At 63.0% G+C, this 20,143-nt stretch overlaps 3 protein-coding genes across 33 annotated transcripts in view; 1 reads left to right on the forward strand and 2 right to left on the reverse strand.

Moving 5' to 3' along the window:
* PCBP3 (poly(rC) binding protein 3) overlaps positions 1-6,126 on the reverse strand; it is a 54,977-nt gene extending 48,851 nt beyond the window's left edge. For 3 of the 28 annotated variants that reach the window (XM_042035273.1, XM_042035271.1, XM_042035265.1), the window contains exons 1-2: positions 5,715-6,106; positions 1,903-1,993 (exon numbers count right to left, since the gene is read on the reverse strand). In XM_042035273.1, the coding sequence (XP_041891207.1) occupies positions 1,903-1,993; positions 5,715-5,796 (173 nt within the window). In that variant the 5' untranslated portion in view covers positions 5,797-6,106. Of the gene's footprint in view, positions 1-1,902; positions 1,994-4,940; positions 5,046-5,714 lie in introns of those variants that run through there. The other 25 variants (XM_042035277.1, XM_042035276.1, XM_042035272.1 and 22 more) reach the window with 16 other exon arrangements.
* A 326-nt stretch (positions 6,127-6,452) lies between these two features.
* SLC19A1 (solute carrier family 19 member 1) lies at positions 6,453-11,977 on the forward strand. The gene is made up of 6 exons (XM_042035263.1): positions 6,453-6,644; positions 8,892-9,193; positions 9,885-10,632; positions 10,886-11,078; positions 11,162-11,303; positions 11,402-11,977. Exons 2-6 carry the CDS (start codon positions 8,978-8,980, stop codon positions 11,588-11,590), a joined length of 1,488 nt encoding a protein of 495 aa, XP_041891197.1. The 5' UTR covers positions 6,453-6,644; positions 8,892-8,977; the 3' UTR covers positions 11,591-11,977.
* Positions 11,865-20,143, reverse strand: part of COL18A1 (collagen type XVIII alpha 1 chain) — a 36,371-nt gene continuing 28,092 nt past the window's right edge. For all 4 annotated transcript variants that reach the window (XM_042035255.1, XM_042035253.1, XM_042035256.1 and 1 more), the window contains 29 exons: positions 20,031-20,093; positions 19,816-19,860; positions 18,770-18,910; positions 18,626-18,688; positions 18,496-18,522; positions 18,358-18,402; positions 18,175-18,237; positions 17,794-17,829; positions 17,634-17,723; positions 17,479-17,508; positions 17,342-17,368; positions 17,119-17,181; positions 16,901-16,975; positions 16,771-16,806; positions 16,602-16,655; positions 16,298-16,363; positions 16,071-16,142; positions 15,845-15,878; positions 15,653-15,715; positions 15,517-15,560; positions 15,300-15,422; positions 15,060-15,204; positions 14,856-14,929; positions 14,649-14,777; positions 14,434-14,469; positions 13,997-14,257; positions 13,716-13,913; positions 13,318-13,433; positions 11,865-13,235 (listed from right to left, as the gene is read on the reverse strand). In XM_042035255.1, the coding sequence (XP_041891189.1) occupies positions 13,022-13,235; positions 13,318-13,433; positions 13,716-13,913; positions 13,997-14,257; positions 14,434-14,469; positions 14,649-14,777; positions 14,856-14,929; positions 15,060-15,204; positions 15,300-15,422; positions 15,517-15,560; positions 15,653-15,715; positions 15,845-15,878; positions 16,071-16,142; positions 16,298-16,363; positions 16,602-16,655; positions 16,771-16,806; positions 16,901-16,975; positions 17,119-17,181; positions 17,342-17,368; positions 17,479-17,508; positions 17,634-17,723; positions 17,794-17,829; positions 18,175-18,237; positions 18,358-18,402; positions 18,496-18,522; positions 18,626-18,688; positions 18,770-18,910; positions 19,816-19,860; positions 20,031-20,093 (2,433 nt within the window). In that variant the 3' untranslated portion in view covers positions 11,865-13,021. The remainder of the gene's footprint in view (positions 13,236-13,317; positions 13,434-13,715; positions 13,914-13,996; positions 14,258-14,433; positions 14,470-14,648; positions 14,778-14,855; positions 14,930-15,059; positions 15,205-15,299; positions 15,423-15,516; positions 15,561-15,652; positions 15,716-15,844; positions 15,879-16,070; positions 16,143-16,297; positions 16,364-16,601; positions 16,656-16,770; positions 16,807-16,900; positions 16,976-17,118; positions 17,182-17,341; positions 17,369-17,478; positions 17,509-17,633; positions 17,724-17,793; positions 17,830-18,174; positions 18,238-18,357; positions 18,403-18,495; positions 18,523-18,625; positions 18,689-18,769; positions 18,911-19,815; positions 19,861-20,030; positions 20,094-20,143) is intronic.

The following is a 20,143-nucleotide window of genomic DNA, read 5'->3' on the forward strand; positions in this document are numbered from 1 at the left end:
GGGTGGAGGAGGCACCAGGAGTTTGGGTACCTGGTAGAGACCTGGTCTGGGGACAAGCAGACATTTAGGTCATGGCAAGCTAAGCCTTACATGCCCTGTGCAAGGAGACACAGCAGCTGGTGTCTCTGTGGGGAAAACCACATCTGGTGAGCTCTTAAAACTTCCAAAGTACTCCCCAGCCATGAAGGGCTGAGGCTTGTTCAAGACTGAGAGGTCCTTGGTGGGCGTAGGAAGCTGGAGGAGCAGCCACCGGGATGAGGTGGAGCACCCACAGTGGAATCCCTGGTCCTTCCTCACTGTTGGAGGAGGATTAGGTCCACTGGAGTGGGTTAGTCCAGGTCCCAGGATGGGATCTGGAGAGCCAAACACTCTCTCCAAAACACAGACATCCCCAGAAGGATTTGGGAATGACAACGTGCCGATGTCAAAGCACTCATGGGGCTGGTGCCGAGCCCCACAGCAGATCCCACCAGGGACATCACCCCCGGCCACGCTCACCCCGTGTCCCTCAGAAAGGTGTTTCTGCCCAAAGGACCCCAAACCAGAGGTCAGCCCAAGGACACAGCCTGGTCCTGCTCCCAGGGCCATGCACAAGCAGCCAACCCTCTTCAACTCATTCTCCTCCTGCTCCAGAGCCCACGGAGAGCAAGGAGGTCACCAAATTTTGTGCCACCCTTCATTCTTCTGGGTTGTGTTTTTTTATCCTCTCCTCCTTTCTTTCTTGTGTCCCCTCTTCCCTCACTTCAGGGCTGGAAAACTCCTCCTGTGTGCTCACAAGGGACAAATGTCTCGCCAGGTATCGTCAGCCCTGCTCAGAAAACTCTGAGGTGGGTGAGCTGATGAGGACAGACACGAGAGCGCTCAGAAACGCTTGGGAGGAGGAGGCTGCAGCCCAGGGAGAGGATGGGAAGGGCACAGGCTGGGATGCATGGCATCTGGGTTTGGATGGCACCCTGCACCTCGGATGGAGGAGCGTGGACGGTCAGCAGAGCCTGGGGAAGCCCTGACGAGGTGTAACACCCACCAGCGTGGCACAGCATCAGTGCCACCTCTCTGGGGAACCATATCCCACTGCACATCCCAGGGAATGGCCTGGGACAGAGGGTGAGACACTGAGTGTCCCTGGGGACCGTGGCCACTCAAGCTATGCAGTCAGAACAGACAACTTCAGATCTCTCACTCATCCATCCCCATGCCCCAGAGGGGAGATCCGGGGAAAATCCCAAAATTTTCCAGAGGGAACCCCAGAAAAACCTGTTTTCCAGGCGGGAAAACTGAGTCACAAAGGAAATCACCACGGACAGGCTTGCCTGCCCCATGGAGCCACACTGTCCCAGGGAAGGGCTTCATTTCCCAGATACCCTGGGCTCATGTTATCATGCCCTGCCTTCCTGTTATGACGACCAATAAAAGCCTTTAAATAGGGAATAGTTTCCATATTTTAAGGAAAGCTTAGAGGCATACAGCAAGTGAGCATCTCTGGAGGTCTCTGGTCCAGCTCCCACCCCGAGCAGGGTCACTCCAGAGATGGATTAGGCTGCCTGGCACGAAATAATTCCACCCTGGAACCTCAAAACTCTTTCCAAGCTCTCAATTTTCTGCCTGCACACAAGGAGATGTTCCCTGGATGCCAGCACCAAAAAGCCTCATTTTTAGCCTTTCCAGAGCACAATGGGCAGATCATCACAGATGACCACTTGGATAGAAGGGGACAGCTCCATGGTGGTGCCCACAGTGATGATGTCCCCATGCCCATGGTTGTGACCCCATGCCCACAGCAGTGTCCAGCCCAGAATGGCCACCAGTCTGTGTGACCTGTGCCAGGGGGGGACATGCCACCATCAGGCCAAGGGTCCCCTGGGCAGCCCCAGGCCTGTGGTGGGGCCATTCCCACCTCCTCACCTCTGGAGTGGGTTCCGGGCGCAGCACAACGTGCAGGCACATCTGGCAGCGTGGGGAGGGTGGAGCTGCAGCTGGATGGGCGGCTCTTTCCCTGCGGAATAAAGGGATCAGAGTCAGTTACGGGGCAAAAGCATCCTCCAAGCAAGGTGTCCCCCACAGCAGGTCCCTGTCCTGGGGACACCCGCACAAGCGTTTGAAGCCAGGCCAAAGATGCCACCACCCCAATTCCCTCAGGACAAGCAAGTCCCAGAGGAAGCTTGTCCCAACCCAGCTGACCAGAGTCCTCTAAGGCACAACCAGAGCCCTCCAGGGTGCTTGGATTTTCAGGAAATCATCACCTTGTGCTGGGAAAGTAGGGACAAGGGGGTTTGCTCCTTGGTGGCGGGGATGCATGAGTCATCCTCCAGCCTGATGCCCTTGAAACAGAGCCAAAAAAGCTTTTACCCAAAGTAGCCAGCAATAGGATATGGGAGCTGGAGCTCCAGGATTAACCCTTTCCCGGCAGAAGCTGGCTGGCTGCCCTCCCATGCAGATCCTTTCTCCTCCTCTGCTCACTGCTGGGTTTTCCCACTGTGTGCACCCACCAGCTTGGTGGGCACGATGCCAACACTGCCCTGGCAAGGGCAGGGAGAGGGACATGCCATGAGACCCCAGTGATGGGCTGCTACCGGACCAAATGGGGTTGGAAACGCAGGCCCCCCACGTGGGGAACAGCATTTCTCTCCCACATGTCCCACCACAAAGCCTGCCCAGAAAACAGGACAATGTTTGGGGTCCACCAAAGGGAAAACACAACTCAAAAAAATAAGGTGGAAAATGTAAAGCTCTTTGTTTCGCTCTTTTGGGGGGAAAGCTCTTGATTCCTATTCTCCTGAGTCCTTGTTTCATTTAGGAACCCACCATCCATCCATAGCTCCCATGGGATCCCCACTGATCGGTGTGCCAAGACTTGATGGACTTTCCCCAAAACAGGGGGAACCAGCCTGCTGGAAAATCCCATATTCCCTCCTTGACAGAAAACAGCCCCTTGGGGACAGGTGGGAATTCCTGTGTTAGAAGGAGGTTTTCCTCCCTGCAGGCAGGCAGAGAGGTGCCAGCACCCAGCTTTCCTGCCAAGCTGGTGACAACAGCCCCGTTTCTGCAGTGTGGAAAGGTGGGAGCTTCAACCCATGGCCGTGGCAGTGGGCACGAGCATCACTGAGCTGGGACAGGGCAGGAGGATGGAGGATGATGCTCCTTGCCCAGGGCTGGGAGTGAAGCGCCCACCCAGGGGTGGCTGCAGCACCACAGCCTCACTGTGCAGGGCCCCAAAACAAGCCCAGACTCTCCTGGGGCCCTCAAAAAGAGAAGGGAAAGGTGCTGGGGGTTATATTGGCACCCACCAACACCATGGCCCCATGGATCCAAGCATCGCTCAACCCACCCCAGCAGTCTGGCAGCAGTTTTGGCACCGGCACGGACCTGCCCTGCGCATTTGAAGTGAGCTCAGACAGGGATTTCCCTCTCACATCCTCCCACAGGCCGCTATGGAGATGCTCCTTGAAAGCATGGGTTAGGTCACGGAGATTCGGAGTGGCTTCCTCACCTCCCGCAGGGCTGTCCATCCCCAGCTGGCTTCCTTACAGTCAGCACTGGGGGCTGCTAAGCGTCCCCTCCACCCTGGGGGATCCCTGTGCCCCTGCCAGCCCACCCAGGGGTGGGTGCAGTGTCCTGGATCTCCCAGCAGGACCACCCGCTCCCTTGTGCTGCATCCCTCAGGATGCACCGGCGCACTCGGCTCTCCCAAGGATGGGCAGCACGAACCACCCAGGCCTGGAAAGGCTGGAAATCCCCCACACCCCCAGCACCAGGGGCACCACGGCCCCGAGCTGCCCCCTCTGCCCTTGCTGCCTGCAGGACTGGGGGCAACCCCCGCAGCAATTCCCGGGGGCCCTGCAGCCGCCGCGTGCGGTGGGGATGCTCTGCGGCGCAGCGCGTGCCGAGGATGCTGCACAGGGCTGGGCTCCTGCACGGAGCCCTCCCCAGGACGGGTCTCACCCACACCCCGGGAGGACTTGCTGAAAGGAGGTGGGCAATAAAACACTGCCCCAGGAGCGAGAGCTGAATAAACTGACCCCTCCTGAGCCCAGGTGATGAGGGGTGCAACCCCAGTAGGGAGCAATCCCAGCACCGGGCACCCTCTGCTCCCTCGAGGAACTGGAGAACCAGCCCAGTGATCAGGTGGGTGCCAGGGGGTTAAAATTAGATGGTCTTCAAGGACCCTTCCAACCCAAATCATTCTGTGATGATTCAGGAAGGACAGAAAAGTCCTGCCTGGGGAAACAGGCTCCCAGGAGAAGATTTACCCAGCTACAGGGGAAGTTTGGAGGCCTGGGACCCCTTTTCTCCTCCCCCCAGCGCTGATGCTGGGGCTGCATTTGCACTGCTTGGTGACCACCACACCTGGAGCACGGGCTCATCATGACCACCAGCCTGACACTCGTGGGACCCCATGGGTGCTGGCACCCAAAAACCAGCAGCCAGGGCTCAGAAACACACACTACACTGACACCGTGGGACCTCTCGGGATGTTCCCACCCAAAGCCATGCAGCATCCCCGCTGTCACCCATCCCCGTGCACGCTTCTCCCTGCAGTGACGAGGGGGGGGGTCGGAAAGCCGCTCCCCTTGGAGACCCCCCCCGTTGTCCCCAGGTGGGGACAGCACTTTGGGCTTGTTTCAGCACAGCCCGGAAGCCTCCCAAGCCTGGGAGCCGGGGACCGAAAACTGCCAGCAGCCTCGCAGAGCCGCCCAGCCGGGAAGGTGGCAGCGCACGGGGACACCTCCTGGGGACGGGGGGGACACGGGGCCAGGGTCGGTGGGTGCACGCCCTCCGCTCCCTGGAGTGATGCCGCACCGGGAGCCGCCTCGCCCCGACGCTGCCCCACCGCACCCACCCGCGGCCCCGCTCCAGGTGCCGGGGTGCCCCTGCGGGACCGGGAGCTTCGTCCCGGGCCCCCCACGCCCAGAACACACTCCCCAGAGAAGGCAAAGCCCTACCTGTGTCCGGACGGACGGCCGGCCGGGCGAGGGAGGGCCGGGGCAGGGCTGACTCAGGGGCGGCGGCAGCCGGAGCCGAGCGGGAGCGCCCAGCCCTGCCCGCCGCCCCCCCGGCTCTGCCCGGCCCCCCCGACTTCCTGCCCCGGCCCTTCCCGTCCCAGACACAATCCCTGCCTCTGAAGCCGCTCCTCCCCTGCCTCAACTCCTTCTCTAGCCCCTGCTCCTGCCCCTGCCCCTCCACTGCCCTCTCCCTAAATACAGCCCCTGCCGCAGCCCCTGGACCTGCTCCTCCCCCGCCCCAGCTCCTGCTCACCACCCCACTCAGTCCCTACTCCTGCCCCCGCCCCTTCACTGCCCTCCCCCTGCTCCTGCCCCCAAACCAGCTCTGCCCCTGCCCTGTGGCGGCTTGGGGGAGTCCGTGGTGACACTGCCCAGGGTGGCACTGCCCCAAGGTGGTGACACTGCCCACGGTGACATCGCCCCAGGGTGCTGCCATTGCCCGGGCACCCAGCCTCACCCCGGACCCACACCCTGCGGAGCTCCTGCACCCAGAGCCGGCCTCATTTAAGGAGGGACCTAACCCTGCCACCATCCTGGCCAGCAGGGATGGGCGGACAGGTCCGGTCCCACCTGCCCGCGGGAGGGACAGAGTGGGGACAGGGAGCTGGCGGACACGTCTGCTGTGGTCTGGCCACCCTCCCCAGGACCACCTGGGGGGCTCAGTGGGGCTGGAAGTCTGTATGGGAATACCCAGGCGGTGCCTAGACCCCTTACAGGCTGGCTTGGGTGGAGCTGGCTCGGGGTGACGGTCCCCGGACGTCTGGGATCCTGCTGCCTCGCTTCCAGGCGGGAACATATAAATATTTCAGCGGAATAGCCGAGCCCTGTCAGCTTGCATCTGCTTCTGGCAGGGTGAGCGCTGGGAAAGGGGGAGGAAAAGCGGGGAGAGAAGATGCCCTCGGAAGATGCGTCATCTCCCGGCAGATGGGGCGCCAGCTCCGGGCCCCGATTCTCGGGGGGCTCCACCTCCTCTACGGATGCTCTTCCACCCGGGAGAAGTGCAGGGCTGCGCTTCAGCCCCTCCTGGTCCTGATGGCCGGACTCGCCCCATGAGCAGCTCCCGGGGGCTGCTGCCAGGCTGGGCGGCGGGATGAGGAGACTCGGGAACTCCGCTTGGAGCACAGCGGGCAACTGTTCGGGACCCTCTGCGATGCGGCACAGCCCGGACTGGAACAAATCCGCCCCCAGGAAACAAACGGGGCGCAGAAATAAACCCAAGCAGCCATGGGTATGATAAATCGGCGGAGGGAGCCAAGGCGGGGGGCAGCGTCACCCAGGCCCCGCAGCCCAGAGGCCACGGCAGATGGGCGAGGGACTGACCCCGGCTGAGGGGGGTGGAAAAGGGGGTCCTTGACCCCCGCCGCTGCCTCCGGAGGGGATTTGTCCCCGAACGGGACACACGAGTCCCGGCGCAGCTCCTCCCTTTCCTGCCGCCCGCTGCACTCTGGGACTTGTAGTCCCCGCGCCGTCCCACACGTGGGGCGCGACTACATTTCCCGAGGTACTCCCCTACCCTCCTCCTCCTCCTCCTCCTCCTCCTGCTGCCGTGCCGCTGTCCGGGATTACCGCGGATCGGGCGAGGCGGCAGCGGGCAGCCCCGGATCCCCGCCTCGCCCTGGCCCATCCATGCCCGCCGCCCACCAGGTACGGGGTGCTGGGTGCGGGTGTCGCCGGGGCCGTGGCGTGCCCGGCGGGGTCCCCGGGATGCCGCCGGTGTTGTTTCCCCCGGGTGCTGGGGATGTGGGGTACCCCCAAACCCCTCCTCTGCCAGGTGCACCCCAAACCGCCCGCCCATCCCTTGGCGCCGGGCGGCGGGAGGCAGAGCGGGGCCCGCACGCTGGGCGAGGGTGTGTTTTCAGGAGCTTCCCACCCCTTGTTTTAGGGAAGGTGCCCCGGGGACTCGCGCACTGCCATTCGGCGTGGCAGCTCGCCACAGAACACGTCGTGCCTTGGCAGTGTCCCTTGTGTGTCACCGACACGCGGCTGGGGGTGTCCAGGGCTGTCCCCTCTGGACCGCGGTGGCCGTGGCTCTGCGGGGAGCTGAGCCTGAGCTCGGCCGCCCGTGTCACCTGTGACCCCGGGCTGACAGCGGTGTGTGGCGTGACAGGGATCCATGTCAAGGTCACACCCCGATAACCCGGTGACAAACAGGTTCACGCGGTGATAACGGGCTGGCTCTGCTGCCTCTCCCTCCCTCTCTCTTCTGCCTCTCCCTCGTCCCTCCGCTCCCTGGCTTGCGCTAGGGATGAAGGATGGAGCATTCCCTGGGACTCATGGCCACTCACCTCCAGCAGAGGAGCTCCAGGGATGTTCTGGAGAATTGGGTGCGACCAGATGCATTCTGGTCTGGAGTCCCTTTGTGTGTGGGGGGACACATGCTGGGAGTTAGTGCTCCTGGGAATGGAGCAGCTTCGTGGAGCTGCATCCTGCTTTTAGTGTGGATGGTTTCCTGTGGGCCGGGGATGCATGTGTGTGTCCCTCCTGGATGGGGACGGCAGGAGATGGGGAACAGAGAGTGGCAAACATCCCGTAGGGGTCATGGCGCACATGGCGGCGAGTGGCTGCTGCAGGTGACATCTGCAGCCCGGCTTGGGGACAAGAAGGCGATGGGGCAGAGTCCAGGCACTCGCGGCGGCAGTGGCCCCGGCACGGTGCTGGGGTGGGCGCTTGGCGGGGGTTAGTCCTTGCTCCTTGCCCCTTGCCCTTCCTGCCACAGCGGCAGGGCAGTGCTCTGACCAGTGCCGGCCGGGCTCGCTGGCCGGTGAGTGACCAAGCACCTGCCTTGGTCCCCAGGGATCTGTTTAGGAGGTGGGGGCTGTTTGCCCAGCCATGAGCTGCGGGACATCGGTGTTTTGGTGATACTCAGGCAACCACGGGAATGCTGCTGGAGCAGTAAGTCCTCTCTGGGGCAAATGGGCATTCAGCTTTCTGTAGGTTTTGGTCACCACCAGCTTTCCCCTGCTGGCACTGGTGCTGGCTCATGTCCCTGTTAGTCCTGTGTTATCCGGCAGCAGGGAGGGATTATCCCACAGTTTCACCATGCATCATCCAGTGGGACACAGACTGGGACCATGAACTTTCTTGTTAATGACCGTGATTAGCTGTTCTGCAGTTATGAGGGTAATCAGGTTTCTAGACCTTGCTCCCGTGGTGTGGATTGGCATACGTGGAATTTTATGGCATGAAAAGTCACCTCAGTGAGTTCTTGTGGGAGTGGGGAGCACTGGGAGGACTCCCAGTCCAGGCCTTCTCCTGTCCCTGCCCTCATCCCATGACTGCTAATCAGGTCTCCTGGCGCTGCCAGCTTCCCTGCAGCCAAACCTCAGGATCTGAGCTTTTAATCCCCCTCTGGACCGTGAATCTCGTGGCATTTTGCATTCTCCCCAGGCTGGGCATTGTGTCCCACCGGGAAGAGCCAAGGGGCAGCCGCTTGCCTGCGGCTCAGCTGCAGCCCTGCCAGCTACTGAGTAACACGGGTGGCCCCGTGCCCTGTGTGCACATTAACTCACTTCCACAGCCAGCACATTCCCAGTGCCATCCCTTCCGGAGCATCCCCGGCGCAGGGCGTCTGCATCCCTCTGCCTCTGTAGCTCAGAGGGAAGCGTTGCTCCAGGAAGCGGCAAAACCCCACTGAGTCTCAAAGGGGAGGAAAAGGAGGTGATGGGAGCTGAGGATGCCCCACCGTGGATCCAGATGCTCCGTGCATCCAGGCTCCGGATGCACGTGATGTACGAGTGCCGCCCGAAATGACCCCCCCTGCTTCTGCACAGCGAGACGCACGGCCGCTTTTCTTCTTCCCAGAACACCTCCTGGGGAGAAGGTAGTGGTATTTATTTGCCTTGCGACTCTGGAGGAATTTTGAACCCCTGCCAAATGCTGCTTTTTCCACAGAAACCGCAGCGCCCTGGTTTTCCATGCGTCCGAGAGCGCCTGCGGACAGAGAGGGGCTGCATGGTCCGACAGAGCCTGTGTAGCTGATGGCTCCCGGGATAATGCCGCTGCCCTGCTGCAAAGCCGTGCCCAGGAACAGTGATGGTGCCAAAAAGCTGGCGTCAGAGACGGTGCCAGACCAGCGCTGGAAGCTACAAGTCTTCTACCTCTGCTTCTACGGCTTCATGACACAGATCCGGCCCGGGGAGAGCTTCATCTCCCCTTATCTGCTGGGGCCCGACAGGAACTTCACAAAGGCAGAGGTGAGCTGTGGGCACCCGGTCCCCCACCCTGGTGTCCCCCTTTATGGCCATGATCACCATCCTGGCGCTGCCCAGAGCATCCCCCTGTGGCTCTGGGGTGCACAGGGGTGTCATGTCCTGGGCATGGTGGTGTGTGCTGGCTCGTGGTGGTGCTTTCTGGGGGGGGAGGTGGTATGGTGTGCTGTGGGGCCCTGTCTCACTTGGCTGTGAGGTCACCCTGTCCCTGAGTGCCTGGCTCAACTTGCCCTGGCATGAAACCTCATGCCCAGGCTGGCAACTCATTTTGGGGGGCACTGCCCACCTGAGCAGCCTGTGGGATGGTGGGAGGGTGCCGGGCTGGGAGAAGCCACACCCCACCCCACTGGGGAGACCTTTCCATGATGGCACGGTGCACTGCCGGGCCGCTGGCAAGTATGGGGTTAGGCAAGGAGGGGCCACAATGTCATCGTCTCCCCACCAAGAGATGCTGGCCCTGATCCCAGCCGGCTGCTGCGTCTGTGGGAACGCTGCGTTCCCGGCACGGGAAGGGGCCGAGGCTCAGCCAGACCCCCAGCCGGGCGCGCTGCTGGTCACATTCCTCCCCAGGAGGTGCTGCCGTGGGGGTCGGCAGCTGGTGCCCACAGACCCCACAGGTTGGGGGGTGTCCCCAGGGATGTACCCAGCGCTCAGCCCCTCCTTGCCCTCACGGCAGGTGACCAACGTGATCACGCCGGTGCTGTCCTACTCCTACATGGCCGTGCTGGTGCCCATCTTCCTGCTGACAGACTACCTGTGCTACAAGCCCGTGCTGGTGCTGCAGAGCCTGAGCCACATCTCCATCTGGCTGCTGCTGGTGCTGAGCACCTCCGTCCTGGCCATGCAGCTGATGGAGTTCTTCTACGGCATCACCATGGCCGCCCGCATCGCCTACTCCTCCTACATCTTCTCCCTGGTCGCCCCGTCCCGCTACCAGCGCATGGCCAGCTATTCCCGCTCTGCCGTGCTCCTGGGGGTCTTCACCAGCTCCGTGTTGGGCCAGCTCTGCGTCACCCTGGGCGGCGTCTCCTTCCTCACCCTCAACTACGTCTCCTTGGGCTTTGTCAGCTTCAGCCTCCTTCTCACCCTCTTCCTCGAGCGGCCCCGGCGCAGCCTCTTCTTCAACCGGCCCGGGAGGGCCGGCGACGCGGCTGCGCCCACCGAGCTGGACAGGATGGCCGGGGGGGACGGCGGCGGGGGGACACGGGGCTGGCGGGACATGGTGCTGTGCCGTATGCTGCGGGAGCTGGGAGCGCTGGCCAGGCAGCCCCAGCTCCGCCTCTGGTCCCTGTGGTGGGTCCTCAACTCGGCCGGGTACTACTTGATGCTGTACTATGCACACATCCTCTGGAACGAGATCTCTCCCACCGTGGACAACCGCCGGGTGTACAACGGAGGTGTGGATGCTGCCTCCACGCTGCTGGGTAACTCGCCTGGGATGGGGACACTGGGGGTGTGGGGGGACACTCACATCCTGCTGCATCCCCTGGGAATGGCTGGGGTCAGCAGGAATGTGGCAGGATGCTCCATCCCCCTGCAGCCCTTGGGAATGGTGGTCCTTACGGAATTTTTGGTGGTTTGGCATTGGGGACAATGTGATGATCACTGGGCTGGGTGCCAGCCCAGGTAGGGCAGGGGATCCTCGAGGAGCTCACAGCATCCTTCATCCCTCCCCAGGAGCTGTCACCTCCTTCGCTGCTGGCTACGTGAAGATCCGCTGGACGCTGTGGTCGGAGCTGGTGATCGGAGTGGTGACGGCATTCCAGGCGGGATTGCTCCTGCTCATGAACTCCACCACCAACATCTGGCTGTGCTACGCTGCCTACATCCTGTTCCGTGGCTCCCACCAGTTCCTGGTGCCCATTGCCATGTGCGTGGTGCTCCTGGGGACCCGCTCCCACCCCGGTGGCCAGGTTGATGCCAGGGGTTCACCAGTGCTCCTGTTTTTCCCAGTTTCCAGATTGCTACCTCCCTCTCCAAAGAGCTCTGCGCTCTGGTCTTTGGGGTCAACACCTTCTTTGCCACCGTGCTGAAGACCATCATCACCATCATCGTGGCCGACAAGAGGGGCCTGGGCTTATCCGTGCATCCCCAGGTAGGGGTGGGGGGCACCCGGGATGGAGGTGGTCCCTGAATGGTGCAGGATGAAGGGAAGGGGCTCCAAGTGCTGTTCTCCCCTCTCCTCTCGTGCAGTTCTATGTCTATTTTGGCTTCTTCACGCTGCTGGCTGTGGCCTACCTGCTGGCGGCCGTCGGCGTGGGCATCCGGCACAGCCGCCGCAAGCAGCCGGTGGAGCTGGCCCTGGCCAAGGAGCTGTGCCAGCTGCCCGTGGAGATTCCAGCGCAGGAGAAAAGCCCGGAGGCGGGCACCGTGCGAGCCTGAGCGCCAGCACCGCAACGCCGTGGCCGGCTCTTGGCTCCCGAGGTCAGCATTGTCATCGTCACCGCGTGCTTGGCGTCCCGTGCCACTGCTGGTCCTTGGTGCTGCTCTGCCGAGGATGGAACCCTTGGGACACGTTTTCTGCTCCGTGAGGACAGGGCTGCGCCCCTTCCCCCTCCCCACACGCGGAGCGGGGGCAGGATTCCCACGGTGCCACCGCAGGAGTGTGGATGGGGACCCCATCCCGCTGCGCCCCCATCATGGCACAGAGCCGGGCTACAAGAGGATGTTTCTTTATTCAGTGCCTTTAGAAAATGGTTTATAGGACACAACGGATGACCAAAAAAAAAAAAAATAAAGATCCACAGGCTTTAAATTGCATTAATTACACAAAGTACAGTAGACTGTAAGAAATAGAGGCCGTGTGACTCGCACAGCTTTTATGGTAATCATTTCCATACAATAACAAAAAAAGCTAGTTACAAATTTCTCCTTTTTCTCTTCCTTTTTTTTTTTTTTTGTTTTTTTTTCTTTTAGCACCTTGGATTTGCCCACACCAATTCCAACCAGCTTTGCTGCGCCTTCACCATTTGAGCCCAGCAAAGGTGGCACGGCGAGGGGGGGTGGCAGTGCCACACGTGCTCAACACGCACACACACACAGAAACACATGCCAAGGGCACAGCTGCCCACGCCTCAGGGCCACCCTGTCACCCCAGTACCTGTGCTGGGCTGGCTGTGGCTGTACCTGGGCTGTGGGGGCACAGCCGGCGGTCCCCAGGGTGCATGGAGGGGATGGGGGAGACCGGACCCCCACCAGAGCTCTGCTGGCTGAGAGGTGGAGGTGAGGACGATGATGGGATGAGCCTTACCTGGGGAGGATGGAGACCATCTGGGGGAGCCCCAGCACTGCCAAGAGAAAGTCCCATGGGTGCGGTGCTGGGGTTTTGGCTGGAGAAGACCCCATGGCCTCAGCAGCAGGGATTTGGGTCCAACCCCAAGCTCCTGGTGAGGACAGCGCGGGGCTGGGAGGCTGGTGAGAGAGCCCCCACAGGCTTCTGAGGGGGACAGCCCGCACTGAACTCTCCCTGCCGAGCATCGTCCCACCCAGCCACCCCAAAAAGAGCATCCGAGCAGGGAGGGGAACAAGCCGAAGTGGTTAAATATTAGGAGTTAGAAGAGGAGTGAGAGGAGGAGGAGGAGGAGGAAGGCCGCCAGCCCATGGCTGCCCTGCCCCAGGTGGGACCTGAGCCCCTGCCAACCCAGGGCAGGGGCCATGAAAATACTCTTTGGCTTCAGGTCTGCGGGAGAAGGAAACCCTGCGGGGCGAGAGCAGGCGCGTGGAGGGGGCTGAGGGGCCCAGGGGTGCCGGGGTGCAGGCTGGCCCGACCCTCCCTGGGGACACGGGGGGACTCAGGGGGCGCCAGGGCGCGTGTCACTTTTTGGCGGCGGTCATGAAGCTGTTCTCGATGCAGAGGACAATGAAGGCGTGCTGGCAGCTGCTGGCCGCCTGCTCCAGCAGTTTTCCAGCGGCCAGGGAGGAAGCCTGGCCGGTGACCGCACGCTCCTCAGTCCGCCACGTCTCGCAGTAGCTCTCGGGCAAGCGCCGGCCCTTCGTATCTGAGCCGTGCCAGACGCTCTTCTGCGGCCTGGAAGGGTGAAAGGTGGGTGGCTGCTGCTGCCCCGCCCTGCTCCAAACCCCATTTCCCCCTCGCTCAATCCTGCACTCACCATCCCGCATCCCGCAGGACATCCCGGCCATCGAAGGAGAGGATGCGGGCGCCAGCTCGCAGCGGAGCCCCGCTGCCCGTGAAAAGGGCTTCCCAGTTATTGAAGAGCACTTCATCCTGGTGGGGAGGGTGGGGAAATGGAGGAGGAGGGGGTTTAGCCCTGCCTGCGCTCCAAGGGCATCCCAGAAGCTCCAAGTCCCAGCAGCCTCTGGGAAGGAGATGCTTCATCATGGATGGAGGCTTTGATATGCTCTGCATCCCAGACCTTGGCAGTGCTGGGTTAATGGTTGGACTCTATGATCTTAAAGAGATCTTCTGCAACCACAGCGACTCTGCGATCCTATTCTATAATCCCTCCGAGCTCGGAGAGCGTCGGGAAGGGGATGGGGACGCACTTACCCGGAGGTTGACGATGGGGACGGCGGCGCGGTCGGCCCTGCGCACGATGCTGTAGAGATCCTGCAGGCGCGAGGAGAGGAAGGCGCGGAAGGTGCCGGCCAGCCCCACCTGCCGGGCCTGCTGGAAGCACTGGAAATCGGCGCCCCGGATGCCGCGCATGCCGCCGCTCAGCGGGGTGTTCAGGGCCACCAGGTGAAGCTGCCAAGAGGGGACGACGGGGCTTGAGGGACACGGCTTTGGGCACCACCGTCAGCTCCCCTCAGCCGGCACGCGGCACTCACGGCGGGCTGGAAGTCCTGGTGCACGTGGGCGGCCACGGGGGCGGGATCTGGCCGGCGGTGGATGTAGTAACCATTGATGAGCTCGTGCTGGTGGTGGAGCAGGGGCTGCTCGGGCAGGCGGTGTTGGTTAGCCACCACCTCGTCCCCACGCCAGGGACGGGCGGTGGCCGGAGGGACGTGGTTGCGGAGGGGGTGCAGGGGCCCGCGGGGCTGGGGGCCAGCGTAGTGGAGGGTGGGCGGCTTGTCGTACACCTCATTGTCCTGGGGAGCGGGACATGGGATGAGGGGGGAGCGGTGCCCCAGGTGGGGACGGGGATGGAGAATGTTGGGGACGGATGGAGATGGTTGTGGGTGGATGGAGATGGTTGGGGATGGGATGAAGATGGATGAGGATGGAGGATAGGGATGAGGATGTGCACGGGGAACAGAGGACTCACCAGAGCCGAGCTGGGGATCACGTTGTGCTCCTCCAGCTGCAAGGGCATGGCACATCAGATCCCAGCTGCCCCCCTCTCCTCTTCCTCACGCACAGGTGGGGGGACCCCGAGCAGCACCGGGAATCACCACCGAGCCCCCGGGGTGGTGCTGTCCGCGCTCCCCTCGAGCCGGGCGGTGCAGCCCTGGCCAGGTGCCCCCCAGCCCCCCCACTCACCAGCACCCTGCGGAAGCCCCCGCGCAGGCGGACGTAGAGCTCCTGCCGGTCGGTCAGGAAGACGAGGCTGCCCTCAGGCAGCTCGAGCGCGGCGCTCAGCATCGCCTGGTACGTGGGCATGGCCTGGAGCTGCCGGCACAGCCCGAGCGGGGCTCAGGGATCGGCTGCCTGCGGCACAGGCAGCCCCTGCCCAGAGCCCCGACTCACCCCCAAGGACATCCCGCTGCTGCCTGGAGGTCCGGGGGGTCCTGGTGGTCCCGGGGGTCCAGGGATGCTGACAGCTGTGGGGGAAGGAGGGTGAGATGGAGAGGGCTGCAGCACGGGGAAGAATGCAGAGGTGCAGGGAGGGATACATGGGATGCAAGCAGGAATACAGGGGATGCAGGGAGGGGTGAGACAGCAGGTACTCACCTTGTCTGTGGGGACCTGGGAAGGAGGGTGGCCCGGGCGGACCAGGGGGGCCAGGAGGGCCCTGCCGCCCCTCGTATCCGATACCAGGGGGACCCTGAGGTCCTGGAGGCCCTGGTGGCCCAACGATACTGTCCCCCTTGGGACCCTAGGCAGTGTGAGAGAACATCTGTTGGAGCAAAGCCTGCAGGGATGCCACCCCCACTGTGCCCCCCTTCACTTCCCTCCCCATGGGGTACTCACCGGCAGCCCGGGGTATCCCTGGGGCCCTGGAGGCCCTGGCAGTCCAGAGACTCCAGGACCATAGAGTGGGGTGCTGCCCGGCTCGCCCTTCTCACCCTTGGGACCTGCATCCCCCTTGTCACCCTGCGGGACGGCACAGCCTTAGGGTGAGCAGCTGGGGCACACTGGGTACCCCAAATCATGCTGGGTTCCAGCCACCAGTGTGCAAAGGGCTTACCCGCAGGCTGGCACCGAAGTGACTCGGGTCATAGGGAAAGTGGCCTGTGGAGAGAGAGAGAGGAGGGGAGAGGAGCCGGGATAGGCACGAGCCACCCCCTGCCTGCCACCTCTGCCATCAGGGACCGGTCACCTACCTGGAGGTCCTGGGGGTCCGGTGTCACCTTTCTCTCCCTTTTGTCCTGGGAACTGGTGGAAACCTGTGGGGAGTGGCACAGATGCCATCTCAGAGCTGCAGCTCTAAGGGAAGGAGGGGGTTTCCCCCCAGCCCTGCCTTGCTGAGGTTCCCCAAACTGTCCAGAGGGGCTGGGAGAGGGATGCCCCCTTACCAGGGAACGCCGGGTGGCCCGAGTCGCTGAAGGTCTGTGGAGATGCAAAGGAAGTGGCTGCAGAGCCCGCAGCATCCTCGGGGACCCCCCCTCATGCTGGTGGCAGTCCCACGTGCCAGCCCCAGCCAGGATGTCACCAGAGCATCCTCAGTGCCCTCCAGGCAGGCAGGGGACACTGGGGGCCCAGTCCCAGCATGTCCAGCATGGTGACTGTGTAGATACTCACATTGCCATTGCTGTAGGCTATGCTGCCAGGCGGCCCAGGGGGCCCAGGGGGTCCTGGGGGGCCTGGGGGACCCTGTGGGGGGCAAAAAGGTTTGTCAAGGTCCTGCAAAGTGGACAGTCCCCACCATGGAGGGGGACACCGGCACCAGCCCCTGAGCGAGGGAGACGTGCCCTTTGCCTAAGGGATTGGGGTCCTCGGGCCGGCAGCTGGGGGGTCTCAGTGCTCACCTGCAAGCCCAGCACGTCCGCGGGGTCGCCCTTCTCGCCCTTCAGCCCGTTCATGCCGGGACGTCCCTGCGGATGAGCAGCGCAATCAGCCCCGTCCCCGTCCCCCTGCCAGCCCCTGGTGTCACATCCAGTGCTCCGGAGTCAGCTCTGACACCCCGGCATCACCTCCGACACCCCGGCACCGCCCCATCCCTCAGGGACACAGCAGGGTTTGGGGCTCAGCGGGTGCAGGACGTGCAAACGGGGAGGGGGACGCGGTGGAGGCGATGGCCGGGGACGCAAACAAACCGGGAGCAGGTCTTACGGGTCTGCCCGGAAAGCCGATCTCTCCCTTCATCCCTGCTCGTCCCGGGGGACCCTGGAAGGGAGAGAAGACAAGGATGAGGGTGCTCAGTGCGGGGCACGCCCTCTGCCTAGGGACATTCCCATCCCTCCCCTGGGACACGAGGAGGAGGATGGTGACGGTGACTTACCGATGGTCCCATCGGGCCCCACAGCCCCGGCTCCCCCTGCAAACAGTGGAGAGGGAAAGGGCATCACCACCGGGACCCCGTCGACACCTGCCCCGTGGGGACGTGCCCCCCACTCCTGCCAGGCACCCACCTTCTCTCCTTTCACCTTGGCGGTGACCACGGTCCCGTCAGGGCTGATGGTGACGCCGGGCTCCCCCTTCTCCCCCTGCAAGAGAAGAGGAGGTGGGAGGGGACACGGAGGGACCAGGCTCCCTCCTGTGGTAGGGCTGGTGACACCTGGTGGCCTGGTAGAATGGGGGACCAGGAGTGTGACCACCCCACGGGCTGCAGGTGGCCTGGAGCAGTTACCTTCAACCCCGGGGCGCCCTGGGGACCAGCTGACCCCTGGTCTCCTTTTGGTCCCACCGGACCCTGCAGGAAGGACACGGAGCCCACGTCATTCCCAACCCACCAAAGGCAGGCCCCACACCCCTCCTCCACCACCACCACTCTGCAGCAAAGCGCAGCAGGAGCAGCCCCCATGGCTGTCACCAGGGCCACCCCGCGGTCCCCAGATGTGTCACCGACTCACCGGGAAGCCAGCGTGGCCTGGTCTGCCCTGCAGAGAGAAGCAGAGATGCTCCTAAGAGCAAACCCCCTCTTTCCAAAAAACGGGGTGCCCTCCTGGCACTGCTGAGGAGTGGGTACAGGTGGCAGGAGGGCACCTACCACTGGACCAGGAACAGCCACCAAGGATTTCTGCAAAAAGAGACAAAATGAGGTTTTTCCCCCAGTCTTGGCTCTGAAGCTCAGAGCTGCTGGCGAGGTGTCCCTCATGATGGCCGCTGGGAAGATCCCTTCCCCTGCCCTGTGCCACCACTTACATCTTCACTGGACACAGTGATGACCTGTCCAGGGGGACCAGGTGGGCCAGGGGGGCCGGGCAGCCCCACACCATCTTGGCCTCGCTCTCCCTGGAAGACACAAGCCATCAGCCCAGGGCCACCACTGGCTGGTCCCTGTCCCCAGCCTGGTGGCACCTACCTTCTCACCGGTGCTGCCTTTGTCACCTTTGGGTCCCTGGAAGGAGGAGCAGGAAGGTGTGAGCACCACGTGGAGCTGGGTTCTGGCTCACAGGTGGAGACTCCCTCCCACCTCCAGCTCCAAAAAATCCTTCAGGCAGCCCCACCTCTGCCTCCAGCTCCAGGCAACGAGCCAGGCTGCGATGATTTTGGATGGAGGTGGTTGCCGGTGGGGCAGCAAGGTGGTGGGGACAGGATCCTAAGGAGTGCGGGCACTCCTGGCACGCGGTGAGCCCACAGCCAGGAGGGGGAATTGCGGCTGCTGGGGATGGAGCTGCTGCAACCAGAGGTGCCCTGCCTGGAGTGGGGGGGTTATTCTGGAACTGGGGGCTGAGGCTCCTACCTGTGGCCCAGGGAAGCCCTCCAGGCCAGGGCGGCCGTCCACGCCAGGCATGCCGGCATCTCCCTGCAGTGGGAGGGGGAAAGGGCAGGATGCAGCCCCAGGTCGGGGAGCACAGCGGTCCTGCCCAGTGCCCTGCACTCCCAGGTGCTGGCACAAAGCCATCCCAACATCTCAGGCTCCTACCTTTGGTCCTGGCAAGCCGGGCTGTCCGGGGCTGCCGACCTCTCCCTGCAAGGAAAGAGGTGTCAGAGGCATCCTTACAGGCTGCCTGCAGGCTTCCTACATGGATGGAGCCAGGAGGGTGTTGGAAGGGGTCCTCACCTTCATCCCCGGCAGTCCTGGCACACCCTGCAAGCAACAAGGGGACCGTGGGCATCGGGGGATGGCAGGCGACACGGTAGCAGGGAATATCCCAGGATGGGGAGGAGGGAAGGGGCAGGAACGGCCCTACCTGTGGTCCTTCAGGTCCAGGTGGTCCCGGGGCGAATGACAGCCCTGAGCCCTCCATGTCACCCTAAATGCAGGGAGAAGGGGCTGAGCCGTGTCTGTCCCCGGCTCCAGCCCAGCCCAGCCCATCCCCGCAGTGACCACTCACAAATCCAGCCTCGTAGCCTGGCCCTGGTGGGCCCGGGGGGCCGGGGGGCCCAGGCTGCCCTGGGGGTCCGATGGGCCCGGGAAGGCCAGCTAAGCCCATTTCTCCTGGGGGTCCTGCTGGTCCCATCTCCCCTTTGTTGCCCTGCAAAGGAGACAAGAAGGGGACAGATGGAAGGGGGCAGTGGTCGCTGCCTGGAGCCTGCAGGCAGGAGGCAGAGCATCCCCTCCCAAATCCCTCTGGGACAGGACATGGATGCTCTCCCTGCTGCTCCCCTGTCTTGGGCTCTGTGGGAGGGGCATTGCCCAGCTCGGGCACCCTTCATCCCACCAGCTGCCCATGTAATGTCCACACTGGCCACCAGAGGCTCGTCTAAAATCATAAATGGGAATGTTTTTGCACGTGTGGCTGGCTCCGCAGCAGAGCTCAGCGCCAAGAAGGGATGCTGGCAGGCACTCCTGGGATTGCAGTGGGTCTGGAAGCAACAAGGTTGGACCTCACACCCTCTGCCACCCCATCTGCCCTCTGGGTGCTGCAGAAGTGCAGAAGCTTAGAATTAAGGTGAAGAAACCTTAATTTTTGAGGTTTTTGCCCCCAGCTCAGGCTGCAGCAGATGGTCATCCCGAGGGGCAGCATCCCAGCTCTAAGGAGCTCCCAGCAAGCCTTCACTTCCCCCCTTGCAGATGCAGGGTGGAAGGAAGCTGGAGCAAGCAGGCAGGAGAGGGTGATGCAGAGAAGATGGGGTGTTTTCCAGTGGAGTGTGGGCACCTCTCAAGCAAACTCTCTTCTGTGTCTCAAAACATCCCCTTCAGCTTTCCTGCCCACTTCCTGATGTGGCAGTGCCTGGAGCAAAGCCAAGGTAGGGAGACAGGAGCATCCTTTGTGGGGTAGCAGCTCCATGCACCCTCGAGCTGTGGCACTGATCTGGGAGGAACCCAAACAGCAGCACCCCCCTCCCCATTCCTGTGCAAGATGCCCTCCCCCCTGGCAACATCCCTGCCTCCAGTCTGCAACGGGGAACCCAAAAAACCCCACCCCAGGCACTGTACCTTGGGTCCAGGCAGGCCAGGGAGGCCGAGGTCACCCACGTCACCCTGGGAAGGAGAAGGAGGGAGAAGAGGGTGTGAAGAAGCTGCCCAGCCCCAGGCAGGAGCAGAGTGGTGCTCCCCAGCACAGGAACTGGGGCCTCCCAGAGCCGTGCCAGGGGTGCCAGCTGCCCCACGGGACAGCGGTGACGCGCTCCTGGGGCACGTGGGACACTCACCCGCTCTCCTTTGGGCCCCGGCTGCCCGGCCTCCCCGTCTCTTCCTGGAGGACCCTGAGGACCCTGTAAGATGCCAGGAGCTGGTTCCAGCACAGAAAAACCCTGAGCCCCCC

The sequence above is a fragment of the Corvus kubaryi genome, unplaced genomic scaffold, assembly GCF_017639235.1.
Source record: "Corvus kubaryi isolate FWS band 111438036 unplaced genomic scaffold, C.kubaryi_AGA036_p1.0 37383, whole genome shotgun sequence".
Lineage (NCBI taxonomy): Eukaryota > Metazoa > Chordata > Aves > Passeriformes > Corvidae > Corvus > Corvus kubaryi.